We start from the raw sequence: 19,587 nt of genomic DNA, 5'->3' as shown, positions 1-19,587 counted from the left end.
CCGAGTTAGGACTAGCGCCGCAGAAGTTCAGCGTCAATCTGGTGGCTTTTTTCTTCAAGTATGATAAACTCAATTATTCTTCTGAGCTTGGGTGAGATTGAGTTTTTACAATGATTTACTTTTTGGCAATTCAATTTGTATGAAAACGCAAGTTTCTTGGTATAAACTAAAACGTCTTATCAATTTTGGGTCTCTCCCTTGTATATCGGTGAGCTATACTGCTAGGTACGGACTAACATGGACGTTTCCCTGTTACAGGAATTTGTTCATGTACTTGACACTAGCAATTAGCGAAGAAAAAAAGAAATTTTATTGAAATATACTATGAAGTGTTTTGTACCCTTTACTCAAGCATCCTGAATGTTTTGGACACCTAAGATACCTATGTGTAGAAGGTAGACGTCCATAGAGTAAAGTCTCTAACATCCCTAATGTGGAAGTGCCACCAAACAACTTACATGTGGGGGATTTTTCCCATCTTACACCACCCTTCTGTACGTACCCTGCAGTGCGAAGTTGGGCAAAAATGGCGGGGTATCCGAATCAGGCTTGTACAAGATTTTGGGCTTTTGGCTACAGAGTATTCGATGACTCAAATATTTACTTTGCCGCTTCACATAGTGGTCACGTAGATACTGGTATCCATGGAAACTGAGCTCTGGCTTTTGCCATTCAATGCCTTATCTACTTCATAGTAAGTACATAAATGCAAATCCGGACTCCCCTCGAGAACGACCCGAGTGCCGGCGTTTATCCGTCACGAACTACATCTCGCGGTGTAAGTCGGTTTATTGCATTCAGCCCCCGATAGATGCATGAATCCCGTTTGCGGGGAAAGGCGGAATGCATGGCAAATGGCCAAGGATCCGTCGCAATGACCGATATGCGAGTAATCCGGGCATAAATGCCAGGGTTTGGCCATCCCAATTTGCATCGGCATCTTTTTCATTCTACAGAGCAGAGGGCACCGGCGCTCCTCGTTTTCGCATCGATGTTGACATCCGAGAGCCCGCTGTCATCTGATTTCTCGCCACGATAGAAAGGGCGGCGAGAGGAGCAATTTTGTCTTGAAGGTCGCTGAGACACAACATCCGGGGTCCTGAAAACTTGCATTCATCATCTCACATATTCTGTGGATCACTGCAGCTATGGAGCAGAATCGCTACGATGGCGTCTTATCACTAGACCAGATGCCCGACGAGATCATCGGCCATCTTCTCTACTATCTCTCGCCTTACGACAACCTTTACAACGTTCAGTTGGTGTCTCATCGCTTCTATCGCCTTGCCAATGAACCCCTGCTATGGAGGCACCACTGCCGCAGCTCTTTCAAGTACTGGAACCCCCGGCACAGGTTTTACAAGAAGGCGGCAGCTCTGGCTCAAGAGACGGACTGGAAGGAGCTTTTTATCTTCAGAAGTGCTCGCAACCAGCAAGTATCCGCCATATTAGATGAGATCATCCGGACCAAAGTCAACCGCGTAAGAGGCTTCGAAATCATAGGCCAGATCGGGTACGATGCCAAAGATTTTCTTTTGGGGCAATGTCAAACATCCCCCTCTGCTGAAGATGGATTGGCCAGAAGGTACGCTTCTCTAGCCTCTGCTATATCCTGTGATCCCCTTTCGGACCATCTTGCAAACTCACACTGTGGTGTAGATACTATAGCAATGCACTCTTGGATACGATCCACAAGCATATTGCTATTCAAGAATGGCAGTCACTTATGCTGTCCCCCCAGCCGTCTAGCGTACGACTAGCAGGAGAGCAACTTGAAAGAGCTCTTGGCGCGTTCGACCTGTTCGTGCTGCATGATCAGCGTGGTGATCTTGATGATGTATGTCCTCTAGTCCAATGCTTTAATAATGTAACCCTTACTAAGTTGATGAGATTACACGGATGTTTGATGAGATTACGACGTCTTTTCGATCTTCCCACCCAAAATTTAAAAACTGGTCAACTCGCAGAAAGGCACTGAAGTTGCTTCGCTGGCTTCGTGCACAAAATTTCACTGGAGTACAGAATCCAGAGAGGAACTATCGCAACTTGAGAAACTGCTTAATCGGCCAAGCTTTGCGTCACCCAGACCACGAGTCCATCCCAATCATTTCCACCGCCATCTTCTGCTGCGTGGCATCGCGACTCGATATCGATGCTAGGTGCTGTGCATTTCCAACTCATGTACATGCTATTGTGTACTCGCCACCGGGACATGCTTTGGATGGTGAAATTGTGGAGGACCTGGAAGCACAACCCGAGTGCATGTTCCTCGATCCGTATGGGAGCGATTACGAGATTCAACTGCAATATCTCCAAATGACGTTGACCCGGTTAGGTTTGCGGGAGCACGCCGCATTGTTTCTTGCCCCCGTCCCAGCAGCAACAATGGCTATGCGGACAGCACAGAATATCAGAGCTACCCTGGCGAGGATATCAGACATGCAAGACCACGCACATCCTGAGCTTAGCCAACTTATGCACGGAGACAGTAGAATGAATGCCGATGCCTGTCTTTACGCTGCCTCGTGGGCTACATTACTGTTGACCCCTCCGAACAACACCACGTGGCTCGAGCGATTGGCGAAATTCCTTCGTCGATTCCCCGGGGCCTGGCCTGAGGATGTTTGGATGGTTGAAAAATACCTGTGGCCGTTGTATAGCAGTGTCATCAACCCGAGAGACGGATTCCCTCGCAACATCGACGCTGGTTTTGGCAACCCCTGGCAGTTTTGGCAGTTTGTACGAGATGCAGATGGCATGGCCCCGCTTGTACACCGAAGAGACCTCTGCGATGATCCGAGGGGGCCTCCGTTCAAGGTTGGCCAAGTGTTCCGGCATCGTCGATATGGCTGGCTTGGCGCTATTACCAGCTGGCATGAAAGGGGCTCTCAACAAGCTCGCGCGCAAGAACAGTCTCGGGAAGATTCACTCCAGTATATGCACAATTCCAGGCCAACCAGCTCTCACTACTCCCTCTGCTTTATGTGCATGTAAGTCTCTCGGTTATTCTTCGAAAATTTGTTGTTCTTATAATCATCCGCTGACACTTCCGCAGAACTGAAACGGAGCCCGAACAACATGTGGTGGCCCTGCGTAATGTCGAACTCGTCTCTGACCCGTCCGTCGTCAAAGAGGGCATGTTTCCCTTGGCCGGGAAATTCTTCAAGAGATTTGACGCCGACACCTGCAGGTTCATTTCTAATATTCGAGAGGAGTTCCCACTCGATTAGGCTTGAGGGTGACTTTTTATGCTGGGATATGTAGGGATCTGTCATGCGCAGGCGGTTTTCTCCTTTCCCATACCCTTTTTGTTACAAGATTTATATACCCCTGAGCATGAGTTGCATGACGTGAATGGTAGACTGGAGTCAGATTTATCGGAGGCGTACGGCCGGCGAGTATCGCCGTTTCTTCTTATTCCCCTTGGATTCTGGGATTACTTGCTTCAAAATAGAGAATACCTGATGCCACTTCGTCATCGAAGTGATGGAATACCATTGGATACATTATATATTAATCACCCCATACCCATCCGCTTGAGCTTCATTCTCCCATTTGTACCACTGCATTACTACAAGCACCTCGTAATGTGCCCAACGTAGGCCCGCTGTATGAGTCGATCGATGCAATACTCGAGACCCCCGCCATCCTTCACTGCCCCTCGCCAATTTCTGCCCGCTTCTCCCGCTTCCCTTTGTCTATTGTACAATAAGCTCAGGAATTCTCGATAAGTTCTTCGAGTACGCCCTTCTCTGCGAGTTTCTGCACCCATCTGTGCAAAGCCTGACCGAAATCCTTTTTACGATCCTTGACTCGTTGCTCATCCACGCTGAGAGAAATCATCTCGGCTCTGTGCTCTCCAATAGCAACCTTTAGGTCGACTACAAGCCGCTGATATAGATCATAAGCTTCGTCGATATTACTCGCAACACGTGAGATTTCTGCTTTTATCGCGTTGGGAAACGTTGCGTTCTCGATATCGGAGGGCAGGAGATTGAACTCGGACAAGTCGGCTGGATTTTCCAAGACCGGCAGTTGGCCGTTGATTAAATCTGCGAATTCAGAATTGTCTTTCATTTGATCTTTCAAGAAGCGGATGGTAGCGGCCACTTGAGCGATGGAGCGAGAGTGTAGCGCAGCAGGGCGTTGGCAGAGAGCGAGGAGATTGAAGGCTATTTGGCTCTCCTCATATTGTAATATTCGACCCTCAATCTGGGGCCTTGCAATATTTGTCCAGCAAGTCTCTTGGGATGCAATTGGGCCTTTCGAAATATGAAACGTAAATTAGTTTTTCAAGAGCCTTGGACCTGGCTGCTTCATCGGTTCACTCACCTATTCGATGGGGCTTGCTACGGAGCCCATCCAGCTCCCAGACGTACCCATCTACTGGAACATAGGCAATAAAGTGAAATCCGTATGATTCATGCACTCTTGTATTCTTGCTGGTTTTCTTTGCGGCCTTGGGTTTTGTCTTTGCCTTTTTACTCTTTGTATGTGACACGGCATGTTCCAGGCAGAGGTCGGCATTGAGATGGTCCATGCGCCTGGTAAAGGAATTATGGATGCTTCTCATAAACTTGTTGTTACTGACTGCATGCCCTCGGAGAACGGTGTTGAGATCCTTGGTCTCCTTCTTGAATTCTCGAAGCTTGTCGCCCAGTTCAATGTTTGGGGCGTTCATGACGATGTTGAGTAAAGCAAATGTAGCACAGGCATTATTTGTCGTCTATACATTATGGAAATTAGACATGAAGACCCCAAAAATAGATATCACACGGGACTTGATGGATATTTACCTGGTTGGCGAACCACAGTGAACCTGTCTCATCTTCCCCTTCGCTTTCGTCTGCGTCGGAGGTATACTGGAACAGAAATATCAAGCCATATATCGGTTTCCTGCAAGCATGTGAGCTTTATAACCCTCTTGATAGCATTCTTAGAACTCACAGGAGTGTATCTAGCCAGCTTTGGTCAATGCTGAAGAGTTCTTGCACCTTGACGTCTTTAACCCCTAGGTCTTGCAGAATGGTATTAAAGAATGCCTAAGAGCTATCTGTTAGTACTCTGCTTTGATGCCTCATCCGGCGAGTGTTCATCACATTATAGCCGTGTTGAGCGGACCCCATCCCTTTCACCGCGTCGACTGGGAGCAAAGTAAGCGGCTGTAACTCACAGGTTCAGATTCAAGCTCAACCCAGCCCTCCCACTCCTCAATATCCGTTGTTGTGAGAGGTCGTAGCGCTTCATCTAACATATTCTCGGGTAAGTTCAATGATTCTGTTGCAGCCTCGGCCGCCTTGCGCTTAGGATTTCGTCGTCGTTCGTTCAAGCTACTGGTAGATGAGGTTTCTACGGATGCTTCTGGAGGCTTGACAGCGATGGATGCGGCCCGCCGGGAAGATCGGCGAAGAGGCCTTTCAGAAGGTGCATCATCTGTGTCTTTTGGAGAACTGATCCTAAAACTATTAGACATCTTTGCTATCCAAACTAGGATTCTGTGGTGGAGGGATGAGTAGACTAAAATCGGGTGTCTCTGAGGCAATCGAGTTTTCTGGTATACGTAGAGTATGGAGAGATGTGTAGTAGAAAAAAGAATGAGAAGGAATAAGGTGATATGAAAAAGGAAGTTCGCAAATTGGGACGAGCTGCTCAGCTGGCTGAGGCAAAGATGAGTGCGCGATAGAGTGAGTAGGCAAATCAATGTGGTTTCTTTGCCACTTGGAGATGGCATCCGTTCTTGTCCTGCTGATTAATATAGACAAGCTCAGATATTCCTTTCTCTTTGATTGGTGTAGATGTTTTCGGGTTGGACTTGGTTTGATGTGAAGAAGCAATGAGGCAACAAGGTGAATTGGATGCTTCAGGACTTGGTGCTGATTCAGGGCATTTACTTGCTGATGACGGACCTGTGTGATAAACTGTTGGCCATGATAAGGATTCACCGAGGAAACTCGCATATCCTGGAGGAATTTGGCGTGAGAGGATGACGAAATGAGTCTTTTCAGTTGTCGTATCGCTCAAATCATCATCGCCTTCTCCGTCACTTGCCGTATAATGACGGGTACTCAATGCCGATCTTCTGCCTGTAGTTAGACAAGAGAGTACAAAACAAATACGCGTCGTTGGTTATCGTTGAAAGTAGAAGCTATTGGACGATCATCACGAGATGCTGATAATATGTCTCTTTGCTGTGTATTTGCTAATGAGAGCTACAGAGGAGAAGGATGGAGAGTATTTTATTTCAGCCTCCTCGTAGGTAGAGACCAAGTACATTCAAGCCGCCATGTCCATTATCTTGACAGGAGCACTGGTAGCGAACTGAATCTAGCTCGGTGAGTGGCTAGAATTCACAGCTCTCCTACGGCCTGATGTCTTTTCACCCAATCAGAGCGCAGAATTCGGCATAGAAACCCGCTAATCCCGCTGACAGCATCGCTGTTGATTAGCTCCAGGCGCTCCGTTTCAGTGAGCCAACAGAAGTCGCGTCTGGACGTGTCGGCATTTCAACCGCCAAAAAAGGGCATCCACTGAAAAATTAGGTAAACTTGGTCAAACCACCAGGCACCCCAAATCTCCAACTCAATTCGCCCAAGACACGCGACAACGCAAGTCCATCAGCGAAACGCCATTCCGTCTGCTTTTGCTCCCCCGTGCAAAGGCCCTACGAGTGCGCTGCTGTAGCTACCGATGCCTCTGCGCACAATCTCACAACACCACGGAATGCGATGAGCGCGACTCATCGCCTGCGGTCTGGGTTCCCAGCAACCCAAACTGCCGCCACCAGACGACGGCTGCAAGACGATAACGAGCCGCCGGCTGATGCCTTTAGCTCAAAACTCGGATTGAACAGAAACCCAAAGCTGCCTTTGGCTCAGGAGAAAGCAGCTCCTCGCATCTCCAGCACCCAGCCCGTCATTCCCTTGACGCTCCTCGATGCGCCACAACAACGATTGTACGCTTTTGCTGTTTACGTCTTGCTGTGGGCATGGAAACTCTACGACTGGCTACAGGTGGTGGAAGATGGAGATGCCTCTTGGTGGCTCTTTTTGAAATGGATTCTCATTGACTTTGTTTTTCTCTTTGGACTCCCGGAGCTGAGGATACCATGGCTGGAGCTCTCCCAGCTCGTGGTTACCGCTGTTTTTGCATCTCACCTAGTGACTAATTACATGCTCATGTTTAACATTCCGGTACGTTTACCCGCGTCAATTTATCTAGGCGGCATTGGGTTGCTAATTGAGAGCTAGCTTCCGTGGCAAGGTTGGCTCCTCGGTGTTGCCAAGGTCCTCTACGATCGTGAGATTTCCGTCTCCGAACACCACGTTAAAGTCTCCAACATCCTAAACAACCACTCGTTGATCATGGGCAAGCAAACCATCAACATTCTCCCCGAAGGCTCTGCCGTTCTCAACCCCGACCATACACCCTTTTGCTTGTCGGCCAAAACCCAGACTTCGGCATCTCTCCCAATCTTCTTCAACTCAACCGTCCCTGCCGAAATTGAGATCCTCCGACTTGATCTGGATACTGGCAAAGAAGAAACCATCAAGATTCCGAACCGAGAGATAAACAAGGTGGCCAAGATCATTCGGGAACACAATGCGGACCCTGATCATGTCCCGTTTCATTGGACATACCCAGTCAAGAAACCGGGCATCTATCGACTAAGCAAGGTTTTGGATGAGTATAAGCTCGAGGTTCAGAGACCAGTCAGGGATACATATGTGGTGCCTTGCCCACAAGCCAAGATTCGAACGGCCGATTCTCCGAACCGATGTATTCGTGATTTGTCCAACCTGTCGCTCGACGTTGTCGGCACGCCACCATTGAAGATTAAATACTCGCGATCAATCAATGGAAAAAGCCATGCTTTCCACTTTCAGAGTCTGCAGCCAGAGGGATTTACCTCGCCACTGGTCAGCACTTCCGGCTTGGATCTTAACAACGGCGACGACGTATCCTGGGTCAAGCCTCAACAGGTCACTGTGCAACTTAATGAGTCAATGGCTACCACTGGAGACTGGGAGTATTCGGTTGAGGAGGTGTATGATGCCCTTGGCAACGTTGTCAAATATACGGATACTTATGAAGAGCTGGATGCACTCAAGACGAAATCTCTTACCCAAAAATTCTCTGTCAAAGAGCGACCCAAGATTCGCATGCAGGGTTGCGATTTGAGAAATCCCATCAAGGTGGCAAGGGGTCGTGCAACCAAACTACCCATCAGCTTTGGCCTCCCCGGTCCCGTGGATGATACTTCTCACAAGGTTACCTGGGAGTTCTCACCCATCGATTCGATTACAAACAGCGGCGATCACGGTGACCAGGTTTCGATTGGAAAGCACTTTGCCAAGAATTCTCTCGATAAACCCTTGGTGTCAGAGCCTGGTCTCTACACGTTGAAATCTGTTTCAAGCGGATCTTGTGCTGGTGAAGTGGATGAGCCTTCCTCTTGTTTGCTATTGAATCCCCTGGAACCTCATCTGAATCTGCGAACAGAGGAGATACCCGACAAATGCGCTGGCAACTCTGTTGGTCTCCGCGTTGACTTGGATCTTGTCGGCACACCTCCATTTACCGTCCGATACGACATTATCTCCGATGGACGTGTTGAAAAGCAGGCCCACCGTGTGGATGCGTTGAGATCTCAGATTGAGCTCGTTCCTCGAAAGGCTGGACGTTATAAGTACATCTTTAAGTCTATCGACGACGATGTCTACACCGGATTACCCCTAACAGGTGAAGACAAGGTTCTAGAGCAAGTAGTCAAGCCGGCTGCATCGGCGTACATCTCCAACCCTGAGAAGACAATCAACGCATGTCTCGAATCTGAAGTGGACGTTGACGTCGTGCTTGCTGGAGACCCGCCATTCAGTTTAGAATGGGAGATTATCCACGACGGCAAGCGCAAGCCTGGACGTGCAACCAAGATTGAAGATAGTCACTTCAAGATCCAGACATCAACTTTGACAAAGGGTGGAGAATACATTCTTGCCCTCAGCAGTGTCCAGGATCAGCGAGGATGTCGAACTTTCTTGCAAGATCAACTCAAGATCTCTGTGCGTCGCCAGCGACCTAGAGGTGCTTTCGGATTGATTGAGCAAAAGAACAGCATTATGGCCATCGAAGATACGGCTCTTCGCCTGCCACTTCGCCTTCAGGGAGAGGCTCCTTGGACCGTCTCCTATCGAAACTTGGACAGGCCGACCGATATCATCACCAAGACTGTTAACGGGCCAAATGATTACCTTTTAGTCAGGTCCCGAGGCACCTACGAGCTTGTTGATATTGTGGACAAGCAATGCCCTGGAACCGTTGAACCCTCAGCCTCCAAGTTTGAAGTCGATTGGTTTCCTCGACCAGAGATTACCATCGTCCCGTCTAATAGCATCAAAGATGCTGGCAGCGTGTTTGTCAAGCAGGAGATTTGTGAAGGTGATGTTGATGGATTTGAAGTCAAGATGAAAGGTAAGCTTCCTTTTGGCGTCATAAGTAGACGAGTCCCGAGTAGTGCACGGCATACTGACTTTAGCCATACAGGATCCGCTCCATACCACGTTGAATACGAGGTCAGACATAAGCCGGTACAGGGCGCCGCTTCACTGAGCTCGAGACGTTTCGACGCCGCCTTGTCCAAGGCTGCTGTTGCCATGGACACGTCCAAGGCTGGCGATTACACTTACAAATTCTCTGGATTGGCAGATAATCTCTACAACACAGATAAGCATTTCAACCCCCTAACAGTTCAGCAACGTGTGAACGCGAAGCCGTCCGCAACTTTCTCCAAGCCAGGCCAGACGTTCAAATACTGTCTGGAAGAGCAAGAGCAAGAAGACGTGATCCCTATCACTCTTACCGGTGTTCCCCCCTTCAACGTCGAGGTGGAAATCAAGCATCAAGTCGGATCCCCTCCGGAAACCTACAGAATTCCTTCCATTCAAACCAATTCTTATGGCATGTCTATTCCTCGACAGCATCTCCGCCTTGGCAATCAGCAGCTGCTCATCCGCACCGTCCGCGATGCCCGAGGCTGCCTGAGGAAATACGACATTGGCGGGCCATCTATCCAAGTCCAACTGTACGACGCCCCATCAATATACCCACTGGAGTCTCGCAACGATTACTGCATCGGCGAGCGTATTGCTTATACCCTCTCTGGTACTCCGCCATTTGACATTGCTTACGACTTCAACGGCCAATGGCATGCAAAGTCACAGACTACCAGCTTCCGACGTATTGCTGAGAAGCCTGGCGAGTTTATCATTACTAGCATCTCCGACAAGGCCAGCGAATGCCGTGCCGCTGTTAATATCCCCAAAACCATTCACCCTCTACCTAGCGTGCAGATCAGCCGTGGTAAACACTCTCGAGTTGATATCCACGAAGGAAACGAGGTGGACATTCTCTTCGAATTCTGGGGCACCCCTCCGTTTGAATTCACTTACACACGGAGCAGCAACGCCAAAAAGGGCCAACGAAGTATCGTACTCGAGACGAGACACGACGTCTCGTACGAACACAGCAAGGTCGTCAAGGCTAGCCAGGAGGGTACATACGAAGTTGTTGCAATTAAGGACAAGTTCTGCTCCTTTTCCATGCAACAAGTGGAGCAAAAGAAGGGACGATAGAAGGCGAGCGTCATAGATTGGAAAACGAAAAAGATAGACATGCTGCGACGAATTCAGAGATGAGATATGGAATGGGGGGAGAAGGAAAATAATCTTGTAACACATGAATTGATTGGCCGGGGGGAGGCTGGAACTGTAGGCGGGATGGGATACATTCTGTACATATGCACTTTATACCATGGCACGGCGTTTTTGAGTATGGAAGAAACTAGGTTGACGAACTGGAAAATTATTTTTCAAAGTGTTTTTGTAGTATTCTAATGAAGAAAAGGGGTTTCTGATTGGTTGAGAAACCGCTATAAGCTGGATAAAATGCCATGTCCATTTTGCATTGGACTTTTTAACGTAGAAGGGTGCTATATACAAATCATGTCCAAAAATTATGGCTTGTCGGCCAAGTTAATTTACTCGTCCTCGTCTGCTAACTCGATTTTCTTAATCATTTCTCCTCCCGCTCGCGCAATTTCCAGGAGAACCGCCTTGCGATTCAACTCGACCTGGTCGCCGTCACCCTTGATGGAGTGGAAGTTATACGGCAGGCCTGCTCTGAACTTTTGCTTCTGCAGTCGAGGGTTCCAAAGAGCGGCCACTACACTATCATCTGCGCTGCCCTTGAAAAACAGCAGTGTATCTTCATATACACGCTCAAGCTCCTCGATGAAGACGTCCGTCGGGTGAGCGCGAATGGGCAGCGGGACGGATGCCGTCAGGGCATCGAGGTTCTTGAACTGAGACTGTTTTCTTCCGCCGGACTCGACGGCCGTTTCGCGGACGATGGATTTGATGGCCTTGGAGGACAAATGGAATAGGACGTCGTAGTCCTGAAGGGCGGTCTCGAACAGGAGAGACGGATCGAGGCGGATGCCCTTTTCGCGGACCAGCTTGCAGGCTGCCTTTGCGAGATGTGTCATGCGGGAGGCGACTAGCTTTGAAGGTCCGTTGCGGGTGTATGCGAGGCCGGATTGGTCGTGGGAGGTGGCTACACACATGACCTTGTCGTTCATGTTGGGGTCTCGTTTCCTCCATGTTTGAAGCTCGTGGTGGAGAGACGAGCGGTCGTCTTCGGAGAGATCCTCCCCTGTGTCAACAATCAAGGCTTCGTCGCGCCAGTCCCATTTTGAAAGGAAGAAGAGCGTTCGTAGCAGACCAGTGACTACGGATGATGGCTGTTTCCAGGGGTAGGGCTGGAGGAAGGCGTGGAGGACGAAGAGCTCGATGAGCTCTTCGCGGATGTGGCCGGTCAGCTTGTGGCAGTTGAACCAATGCTTGACTAGTCGGATGGTTGACGAGAGGGGCGGGAAGCGAGTGCAGAATGTTGCAATGGTCTGGGTGTGCAGCGGGAGAGTGTTGTACAGCCAGTTGAGCTTCACAAAGGCCTCCTCAGCTTCTTCGCGAACACGAGGTTCGAGCGTCTTGTTCTTGACTTGCCGTTCGAGGAGCTTCTCTTCCAAGTCGCAGTGTATCCTCAGCCGATATGCTGCCCCGTTCTCGTATATGATATCGAGGAAAGCCAAGTTCTCGATGCCGAGTTCCTTGTTCTCGCGGCCCAAGTATGTGCTGATCTTTTCATTCGCCTTTCTCAATCTCCTGTCAATGTCGAGAAGGAATTCAACCTTTGCCTCTTGAATGGCCGTGAGATTCTCGGGCCACTTGCTTGATGCTTCAAAGTAAAGGTTCACGTCCATGAGTTCGATGGATCCCTTATGGTAACCCACCAGCGGCGGCTCGATGGACGCATAGCGCGCGGATGAGGACGTAGGGGAGAGCTGTCTGATGTGCAGTGGCAATTCTTCGAGGTTGCGGATATCTCTTTCAAAGTCTTGGAATGCTTGTCTGGCTGAATCAAAGGCCGACTTGTCTAGATGTGAAAGACTGATGATGGAAGAAAAGGCACCACCGATAGTTGTCACTTGATCTTTTGAAATCTTCAAATGCCGCTGGAGAGTGTAATGGGTAATCTCCTCGCAGATCTGCAACGGAAGCTTACTGGACCACTCAACACACTCCAGAATGCTACCGTCTTTGAAACGTCGCAATTCAGCCTTGTCACCCCAAAACTGTCGGAATTTTGCGGCTTCCTTTTGCTCTTCCGCGGGTGGACCAAACTCCATCTGTCTTGGCATGTGGGCTGGATCAAAGATGACCCCAACAAGGACACGCAGGACTTCTTTGGCTGGAGGCTTGGACAGCGACCAGTGTCCTCTCTGGGGTAGCTGGAATTGTACAAGTTGTGCTCGGTCGCCATAGGCCCGCTTGAGATGTTTGTATGCTTCGAGACAGAAGTTGGTCACGGCACCCCTGCGGTCAGCTGTTTCAGAGAATTTTGCCACATCGGAGCTCTGGATCTCGAAAATGACATCAAATGTTTGAAACGGAACATCGGCCTTGATGATAAAGGTAGGATCGAATTTGTCCGCCATGACATCGGCGAGGAGATCAGTAGTTGACCTTGCGTAGGTCTGCAGCAAGCTGGCCGACCATGGAGTCATCTTGAACAAGAGGTTGAGCTGTCTGACGGGGTCAAACATGACAGGACCAGCCTCTCGAACAGTATCCACGGAAACGCTAGAAGAACCAAATGTGTACGGCTTCTTGCTGAGATCGGTTGTAGATAAAAACTGAAGCGCTGCCTTGAATAGCTCGGTGCTACTCAGCGAGGTCGATAGAGCCGCTTGCCCGTTTCTACCGCCTGTCTGCAAGAGCAAAGCAATCATGGCCGCCCATTCGAAATGGCCGAAGCCTCCCTGAGAGATGGCACTGCCAAAGCCACGCTGCTGAAGCCACGTTCTTCCAAGGATGCAAGCATCAGGGAAAGCAGGGCATTCCTTCTTGATATGGGTAAGTAGTCGTAGGTAAGGAATAAAGGTTCGCTCGGCATTTAGAGTGGAGTTGTAAAACGGTGTTGCTTGTTGAGCAGCCTTCTTTTCGTCCACCTCGCCCAGTCGGTTGTTGTTCGACTTGGGCGTCACCTTGGACCAAGGGAATAGGTCATCAGGAGCACAAGGAATAAGTTTGATGGTGTAAGATGACTTCTTGGCCTTCTTCTTGGCCTCTCGCTCATCGCTTCCATCGTTCGAAGCTTTAGGTCGGAGGACGACAATCGGCAGCAGAGGGTTCTCGTTCAAGTTCTCAAAGCTCAGGTCCATATCGTCGGCAAATTCTTTGCGCACACGAGCGGCAATGTACGAAATGTAGTAGGCCCGGCGGTAGAAGTATCGCATGTTTGTGTAGTCCTTCTCTTGGAATAACGAGGCGGGCATCTGGACGACCATGTCGATTCCAAATTCGGACTGCGTCTTGATCATTGTTCGAGAAACATAGCTTCCAACGACGTTGCATTGTGATGGAGGTGCATAAGAGACCTTGTACGGGGCATCCTTTGCTGGTTTTGGGTCGGGAAACGGAATAACGATGCGATGCTCTTTTTCGAACTTGATGGTGGCCTCGGAAATCTGAATCGTGTTAGGACTTCTTGATAGCTCTTTACACTTCGAGCTCGTGTAAAACTCACTGGCCTAGGATCATGAGGCTCAATTGAATCAATTATGCTTTTAAGTCGGTGCAATTGGCCATCAACACCATGGAGTGCCTTTTCGTAGTTCGGCTTGGCCTCCTTCAGCAGCTCATCCGTCTGCAGGACAAAGGTGCTAGCAGCGTTGACGCGGGCCGTGTTTCGCGACTCAAAGTCGATAAGACCAGAATGTCGGATTCCGCCCTCATGGCCAATCTTGCGGCGCTTCGAGCTTGATTCCATGGTGTCGCTCGGCATCTCGTGCACCGTGGCTTGGTGTAGGCAAGCTTGGTGTTGAGCGCATGTCGTATGGGAATTTTTTTTTTTGCTTGATACTGAGAGTCGCGGGGCGATAAGCTCGCTGATAAGAACTTAGTTCCATAACGGTTCTAGCGTAGCTGCACCTGAGGTGCTCCATGCACAATGAAGCAGCGTTTAAGTGTTCAATCACTTCTTACTTACAGAGTCCATAACAATTATGAAGTCGATGAAGCAGAATGATAGTAGTTACGATACAATGCTTGATAGGATTTCAAATCATCATTTTTTGTTTGAGCCGCTTCTCTATGACAGGTATTGATAATCCAGAGTACGTGTACGGTAGCTTAGTTCTTCCAAGCAAACTCACTGAAGAAGATGCACTTTGGGGGCCAATCAAAGACAAGCATGGTAGAGCATAGAAGGAAAATATCCGTCGCTTAATAGGAATAAAAGACGAAGAAACAAATATGAGATTAAGGCGATAGTCTCTACAACTAGCATGGAGCCAGGCGTTGGTGGCTTGTGAATAGGTAAGTAGGCTTACATATCCACCGCGACTTACACACGCAGGACCTCTGAGAATTTTGGGAATTCAAGGTGCAAACTTGCTAGAAGCGGCATTTCTTACAGAGAAGCAACTAATGCCGGCTAGTCTAATGGGGGATCTATTTTCTGCAGCAGATAAACACTGAGATCTTGGAATCATTGCGACCCCTGTGTCCGATCTATGCTTCGGCACAAACATTAACCGCCGATGACTCCTGGCCGTGGTCCTGTAATAGTCTTTTTCTTGCCAACTATTGCCCACTTTTTAATACACGGATATAAGAGCACTCGGCTTAGTTACCGTTAAAGTAAGTGGAGACGGAGGAAGTTGCATAGCGTGCTTTGCAAAGCGTCGAAGCTCGCCTTGGTTGCCTATTGCTTCTCCTCAGCTGGCATGTGAACCGGTGTTTTCTTAGCCTCATTCTAGAAACAACCTGAGCAACATGTCTCCACCATGGAGATGCCTTAGTAGATTGGAATTCGTAAAAGGTGCTGACTTGATGACGTTCGTTGATAGATTCTGATAATAAATTTGTCTTTAAAAAAAAGCGGCAGGAGTTTAGAAGTGGAAGCTCCGTTGGGATCTATAGCGCCTCGGAACATAGCGACGGATGAAGTTACCAAGTCTGCGATTTCGTGGATTTTTGAACAAGGTCTGATATCATTGATAGACCAATGACTTTAATCTCCTCGCACTAGTTGCCATGATCTTGACAGACCACTCCTAATGATCTCGGTATAGTTGCTGAAAATCCTTTAAAATGGAGAACAAAAAAGAAAGCAAAGATCTCAGAACGGGGTAGATAAATACTGCAAGATCCCCTCAGGTTCAACCAATTCTATCATCAGTACAATTCACTCAATTTATTCAAACCTGTACTCGACAGCACAAACATCAACATGTCTCTCGGACGCACCGTTCTCCTCAACACCGGCCACAAGTTCCCAACTCTGGGTTACGGCACTTGGCAGTCTGCCCCTGGTGTCGTTGGCCAAGGTGTTTACGAGGCCCTCAAGATTGGCTATAGACATCTTGATCTCGCCAAGATCTACGAGAACCAAGTCGAGGTCGGAAAGGGAATCAAGAAGGCCCTTGCAGAAATCCCTGGCCTAAAGCGTGAAGATATCTTCATTACTAGCAAGCTGTGGAACAACAGCCATCGGCCGCAAGATGTCGAGCCTGCGCTTGACGATACCCTTGAGGAGCTTGGACTTGATTACTTGGATGTAAGTGCTTCTTGTACCGCTAGCTGGCGCAATTGATATAGTAGGGCCGCGTCTAACTCTGAACAATGATAGCTCTACCTCGTACACTGGCCAGTTGCTTTTGCCCCAGGCAAGGAACTCATTCCCAAATCTGCAAGCGGCGTAATCCTCCTCGACAATGAAGTTTCAATTTGCCAGACATGGAAGGGTAAGTGCGCAAATCCTGTCCTGAGCTCAAATAAGACTCTAGTAGAGCGAGATGTTTGACTGACACCTGTTTGCTTTATAGCCATGACTCAGCTACCGAAGAGCAAGGTTCGCTCAATTGGTGTCTCAAACTTTGCAATTGAGCACGTAAGTTGATCCACCATATCAAGGTACTGCTTCAACCGCTCACACAGTCATTTCTGTAACTAGTTGGAGGCAATCATCAAAGACTCGGGCATTGTTCCTGCTGTCAACCAAATTGAGAGACACCCTCGTATCCCCAACCCTCCTCTGATCAACTACTGCAAGGAAAAGGGCATCGTCATCACAGCGTATTCCGCATTTGGAAACAATTTCTTCGGCCTGCCGTTGCTCGTCAACGTCCCAGAGGTCAAGGCCATCGCAGAGCGTCTCTCCAAGGTCCAGGGCAAGACCGTCACTCCAGCACAAGTCATTCTCGCCTGGTCTCAGCTTGACGGCCACACCGTCATCCCCAAATCGGTCACACCGGAGCGTATCTTGGAAAACTTTCAGGAAGTCGGACTTGATGACCAAGCTATCCGAGACCTCGACAAGTTTGGTGAAACCCCACAACGACTCAACCTTCCCGGATGCGAGTGTAAGTGGAGCATCAATTCTACCCAGACTCCTTCTGATCCTCAGCTTTATGCAAAGCACTGACTGACCTGCTAAAAACAGGGAATATCAACATCTTCGGAGATGAGAAGGAAAGCAAAACCACGAATCAGATCATCGTAAACGCGTAAAGATGACCTTTGGGGAATGTAGTGCAGTGAGATTGATCAACGTCAGGGTGTCTTTGTGTCTTTTAGGAAATAGCACTGCAGCAAGCTAAATCAACTATCCAATTACAACAAGCCACATTCAAGTTGTACGGTGAATGACTCCGCGGTCAATTGTCAATAACCTTAACGATGAAGCTAAAGAAACAAGCGGCGCGGAAGTCCGCCATCTTCCGTCCCGAAGCACCCATTTTAATATGGTGAATGCAAGGAAGCGCGACAAAATCTTGGAAACAGCAGAAGCTAAGTTGGGCGGCTTACTCTGTGTGGTTTTTATTGTCCACTTCAACAAAGCGCACGCCGTGTTCAACATGGCGCAGTCTGCGTGTGTGTGCAGTTGACACTGAATCCTTGTGAATCCAGTAACTGGTTCAGTAATCGGATCAGGAATTTGACCAGCGGCGTTCTCTACCCTCCGAGCGTACTTGGCAGAAGGTCGTATTGAGGGCCGGGCTTCGCTGGGCCGAGGCCCGCAGACAAAGTGAAGTTATATATACTGAGAGATTGTCCATGGCAGACGTAAACAATCAAATCAGAATCAAACGACACGTCTCTTCTTTACAAACCATCAGCGTAGCCATAAATAACAAGTCACAATGGCCATTGACCACACCTCCATTTCAGTCCCCGAGGACAAATTCAAGGAGTGCGTGGCGCTTTACGTCAAGGCCCTCGAACCACTTGGATACGAAATCGCCTATCAGTTTGGAGAGTACACCGTTGGATTTGGTTCAAAGCTCGACGCCCGAGAGGGCTATAAAGTTGCTGACTTTTGGGCAAAGGGAGCCAAGGAGGAAGCCACCAAGGCACACATTGCATTCCGCGCTTCAGGTAAGAGTCTATGCTGGACTGATAGATGTTTGTACGAGTATGTTATTGACACAACTTCAATAGACCGAGCTGCGGTAGACGCGTTCCACGCCGCAGCGGTTTCGGCTGGAGGGCAAGATAATGGCGCACCTGGCGTGCGAGCGCATTATCACGCCAACTACTATGCTGCCTTTGTGCTGGATGCAGCAGGCAATAACATTGAAGTTGTGTGCCACAACCCATAGAATGGGTCTAGCCGTTGAATTTGGATTTGGATTCGGGGAGTGTTCTTGACCGGGAAAAAATTGCCAGCAATGTTGAGGCTTTGAAATTCGTTTGGCGTTAGAAAAAGAACATCATCTTGTATGAAGGTTTTGGATGAGCTGTATGCAATCCAGGTATATGCTTTAGTAAGTAGATGTAACAATACGCCCGATGACGCTTCATGGTCACTCTCGGTGGTTTCAAACATGTAATCTGATTTCATGTTAGTAGTGACAAAAAAAATCTGAAGTGCACCAAGGTCATTTTCTTCAGATGATGTAGCAAAGACGCAGGTTAGTGGCGTGGAGTAGTGTTGATTGATCACGGGTTCTCCGTACCCAAGAAGCCGTCTTTGAGTAACCGAGATGAAATTGCCGAACCTAATACAATCAGTATTCGAGTTTGATGTCTTTAGATGTGAATTTAGCCATGCAGTACGGAGAGTAGTCAGCAGGTTAAAACGAATATAGCGCCGCCGGCAAGTTATGGCAAGCTATGGCAAATTCCCCCAAATTGGCCGAGGATAGAGGGGAGTTAGGGGATTTCTTTCGGAATCGGGGCCCCGTTGCCGAAGCCTGCATAAGCCTGCAAACCACGAGAGGATGCACATGTGATGAGATGGTTATAAGAGCGAGAATAATACAATAATATTAAGAATGAAGATTCTGTAGTCATCAAGCAGCTTTAGAATAAGGCATAAATGAATATTGCAGAATGAAAAGATGCCATTGACTTGATTCCTTCCAAGGGCAGGTGTAGGGATTGAACCCAACACGTGACTCAAGCATGGCCAAAGTGCCTTGTATCTTGTATCATGTATCATCACCATCATCGGACGTCTTCACTTACATGATTCCATTTACAAGTATATTGTAAGTGCCCCGTAATGATTGCAAATTCCAAACTCCCCGCCAGCGCTGCCGGATGAATCTTTTCTCGCGGATAGTCCAACGGAAAGACTTTCCGGGAAAAGACATTTCCCACTCCGCATATGCCGCCAGCCCTAACAAATTGCCTGTGCCTGACTTCGGCTTCGGAAGCCGGGTCGAAAAGTTAGTGGGAGAGACGGTGCGGACAACTCTCTCTTGGGGCTGCGCATCGCCCTCCCTGGCTTCTGACGCCGTCAACGGAGCGAACTCCAACGGGCTCTTACGAAAAATACACGGCCGTGGGAACATATAGCCGCTCGCACCGCTAGCAGATTCGGTGCCGGGGCTTTTGATCAACGATACTGCCTGGATTTGTCTTGTCAACGCCTCCTTTGTGAGCATCTACGCATGGACGGCAGTATTTCAGAACATGACCAATATATAGCTAAGCTGTTAAAGGTTTGTCAGCATATGATAAAAGA

The 19,587-nt window shown here is 48.7% G+C and overlaps 6 protein-coding genes across 6 annotated transcripts; 4 read left to right on the top strand and 2 right to left on the bottom strand.

Annotated features, from left to right (window-relative positions):
• Positions 1-1,148: 1,148 nt before the first annotated feature.
• T069G_03141 (transglutaminase-like superfamily domain-containing protein) lies at positions 1,149-3,230 on the top strand (the record flags this gene model as incomplete). Its single annotated transcript, XM_056170351.1, has 4 exons — positions 1,149-1,585; positions 1,660-1,837; positions 1,891-2,990; positions 3,056-3,230. 4 exons carry the CDS (start codon positions 1,149-1,151, stop codon positions 3,228-3,230), a joined length of 1,890 nt encoding a protein of 629 aa, XP_056031243.1.
• A 484-nt stretch (positions 3,231-3,714) lies between these two features.
• Positions 3,715-5,473, bottom strand: T069G_03140 (ubiquitin carboxyl-terminal hydrolase, family 1 domain-containing protein; the record flags this gene model as incomplete). The annotated part of the gene is made up of 7 exons (XM_056170350.1): positions 3,715-4,262; positions 4,333-4,386; positions 4,486-4,726; positions 4,797-4,896; positions 4,948-5,042; positions 5,174-5,247; positions 5,335-5,473. 7 exons carry the CDS (start codon positions 5,471-5,473, stop codon positions 3,715-3,717), a joined length of 1,251 nt encoding a protein of 416 aa, XP_056031242.1.
• A 1,252-nt stretch (positions 5,474-6,725) lies between these two features.
• On the top strand, positions 6,726-10,628 carry T069G_03139 (uncharacterized protein; the record flags this gene model as incomplete). The annotated part of the gene is made up of 3 exons (XM_056170349.1): positions 6,726-7,190; positions 7,248-9,468; positions 9,541-10,628. 3 exons carry the CDS (start codon positions 6,726-6,728, stop codon positions 10,626-10,628), a joined length of 3,774 nt encoding a protein of 1,257 aa, XP_056031241.1.
• A 404-nt stretch (positions 10,629-11,032) lies between these two features.
• On the bottom strand, positions 11,033-14,382 carry T069G_03138 (nrap protein nucleotidyltransferase domain 4 domain-containing protein; the record flags this gene model as incomplete). The annotated part of the gene is made up of 2 exons (XM_056170348.1): positions 11,033-14,080; positions 14,140-14,382. 2 exons carry the CDS (start codon positions 14,380-14,382, stop codon positions 11,033-11,035), a joined length of 3,291 nt encoding a protein of 1,096 aa, XP_056031240.1.
• Positions 14,383-15,846: 1,464 nt separating this feature from the next.
• On the top strand, positions 15,847-17,126 carry T069G_03137 (aldo/keto reductase family domain-containing protein; the record flags this gene model as incomplete). The annotated part of the gene is made up of 5 exons (XM_056170347.1): positions 15,847-16,173; positions 16,246-16,360; positions 16,442-16,506; positions 16,570-16,978; positions 17,059-17,126. 5 exons carry the CDS (start codon positions 15,847-15,849, stop codon positions 17,124-17,126), a joined length of 984 nt encoding a protein of 327 aa, XP_056031239.1.
• A 632-nt stretch (positions 17,127-17,758) lies between these two features.
• Positions 17,759-18,217, top strand: T069G_03136 (uncharacterized protein; the record flags this gene model as incomplete). The annotated part of the gene is made up of 2 exons (XM_056170346.1): positions 17,759-17,993; positions 18,057-18,217. The coding sequence occupies 2 exons, from the start codon at positions 17,759-17,761 to the stop codon at positions 18,215-18,217; spliced, it is 396 nt and encodes a 131-aa protein (XP_056031238.1).
• Between the last annotated feature and the right edge of the window lie 1,370 nt (positions 18,218-19,587).

This window comes from Trichoderma breve, chromosome 2 (genome assembly GCF_028502605.1).
Source record: "Trichoderma breve strain T069 chromosome 2, whole genome shotgun sequence".
NCBI classification, from domain to species: domain Eukaryota; kingdom Fungi; phylum Ascomycota; class Sordariomycetes; order Hypocreales; family Hypocreaceae; genus Trichoderma; species Trichoderma breve.
The sequence above is the reverse complement of the archived record's forward strand: the minus strand, read 5'-3'. Positions and strand labels throughout refer to the sequence as shown.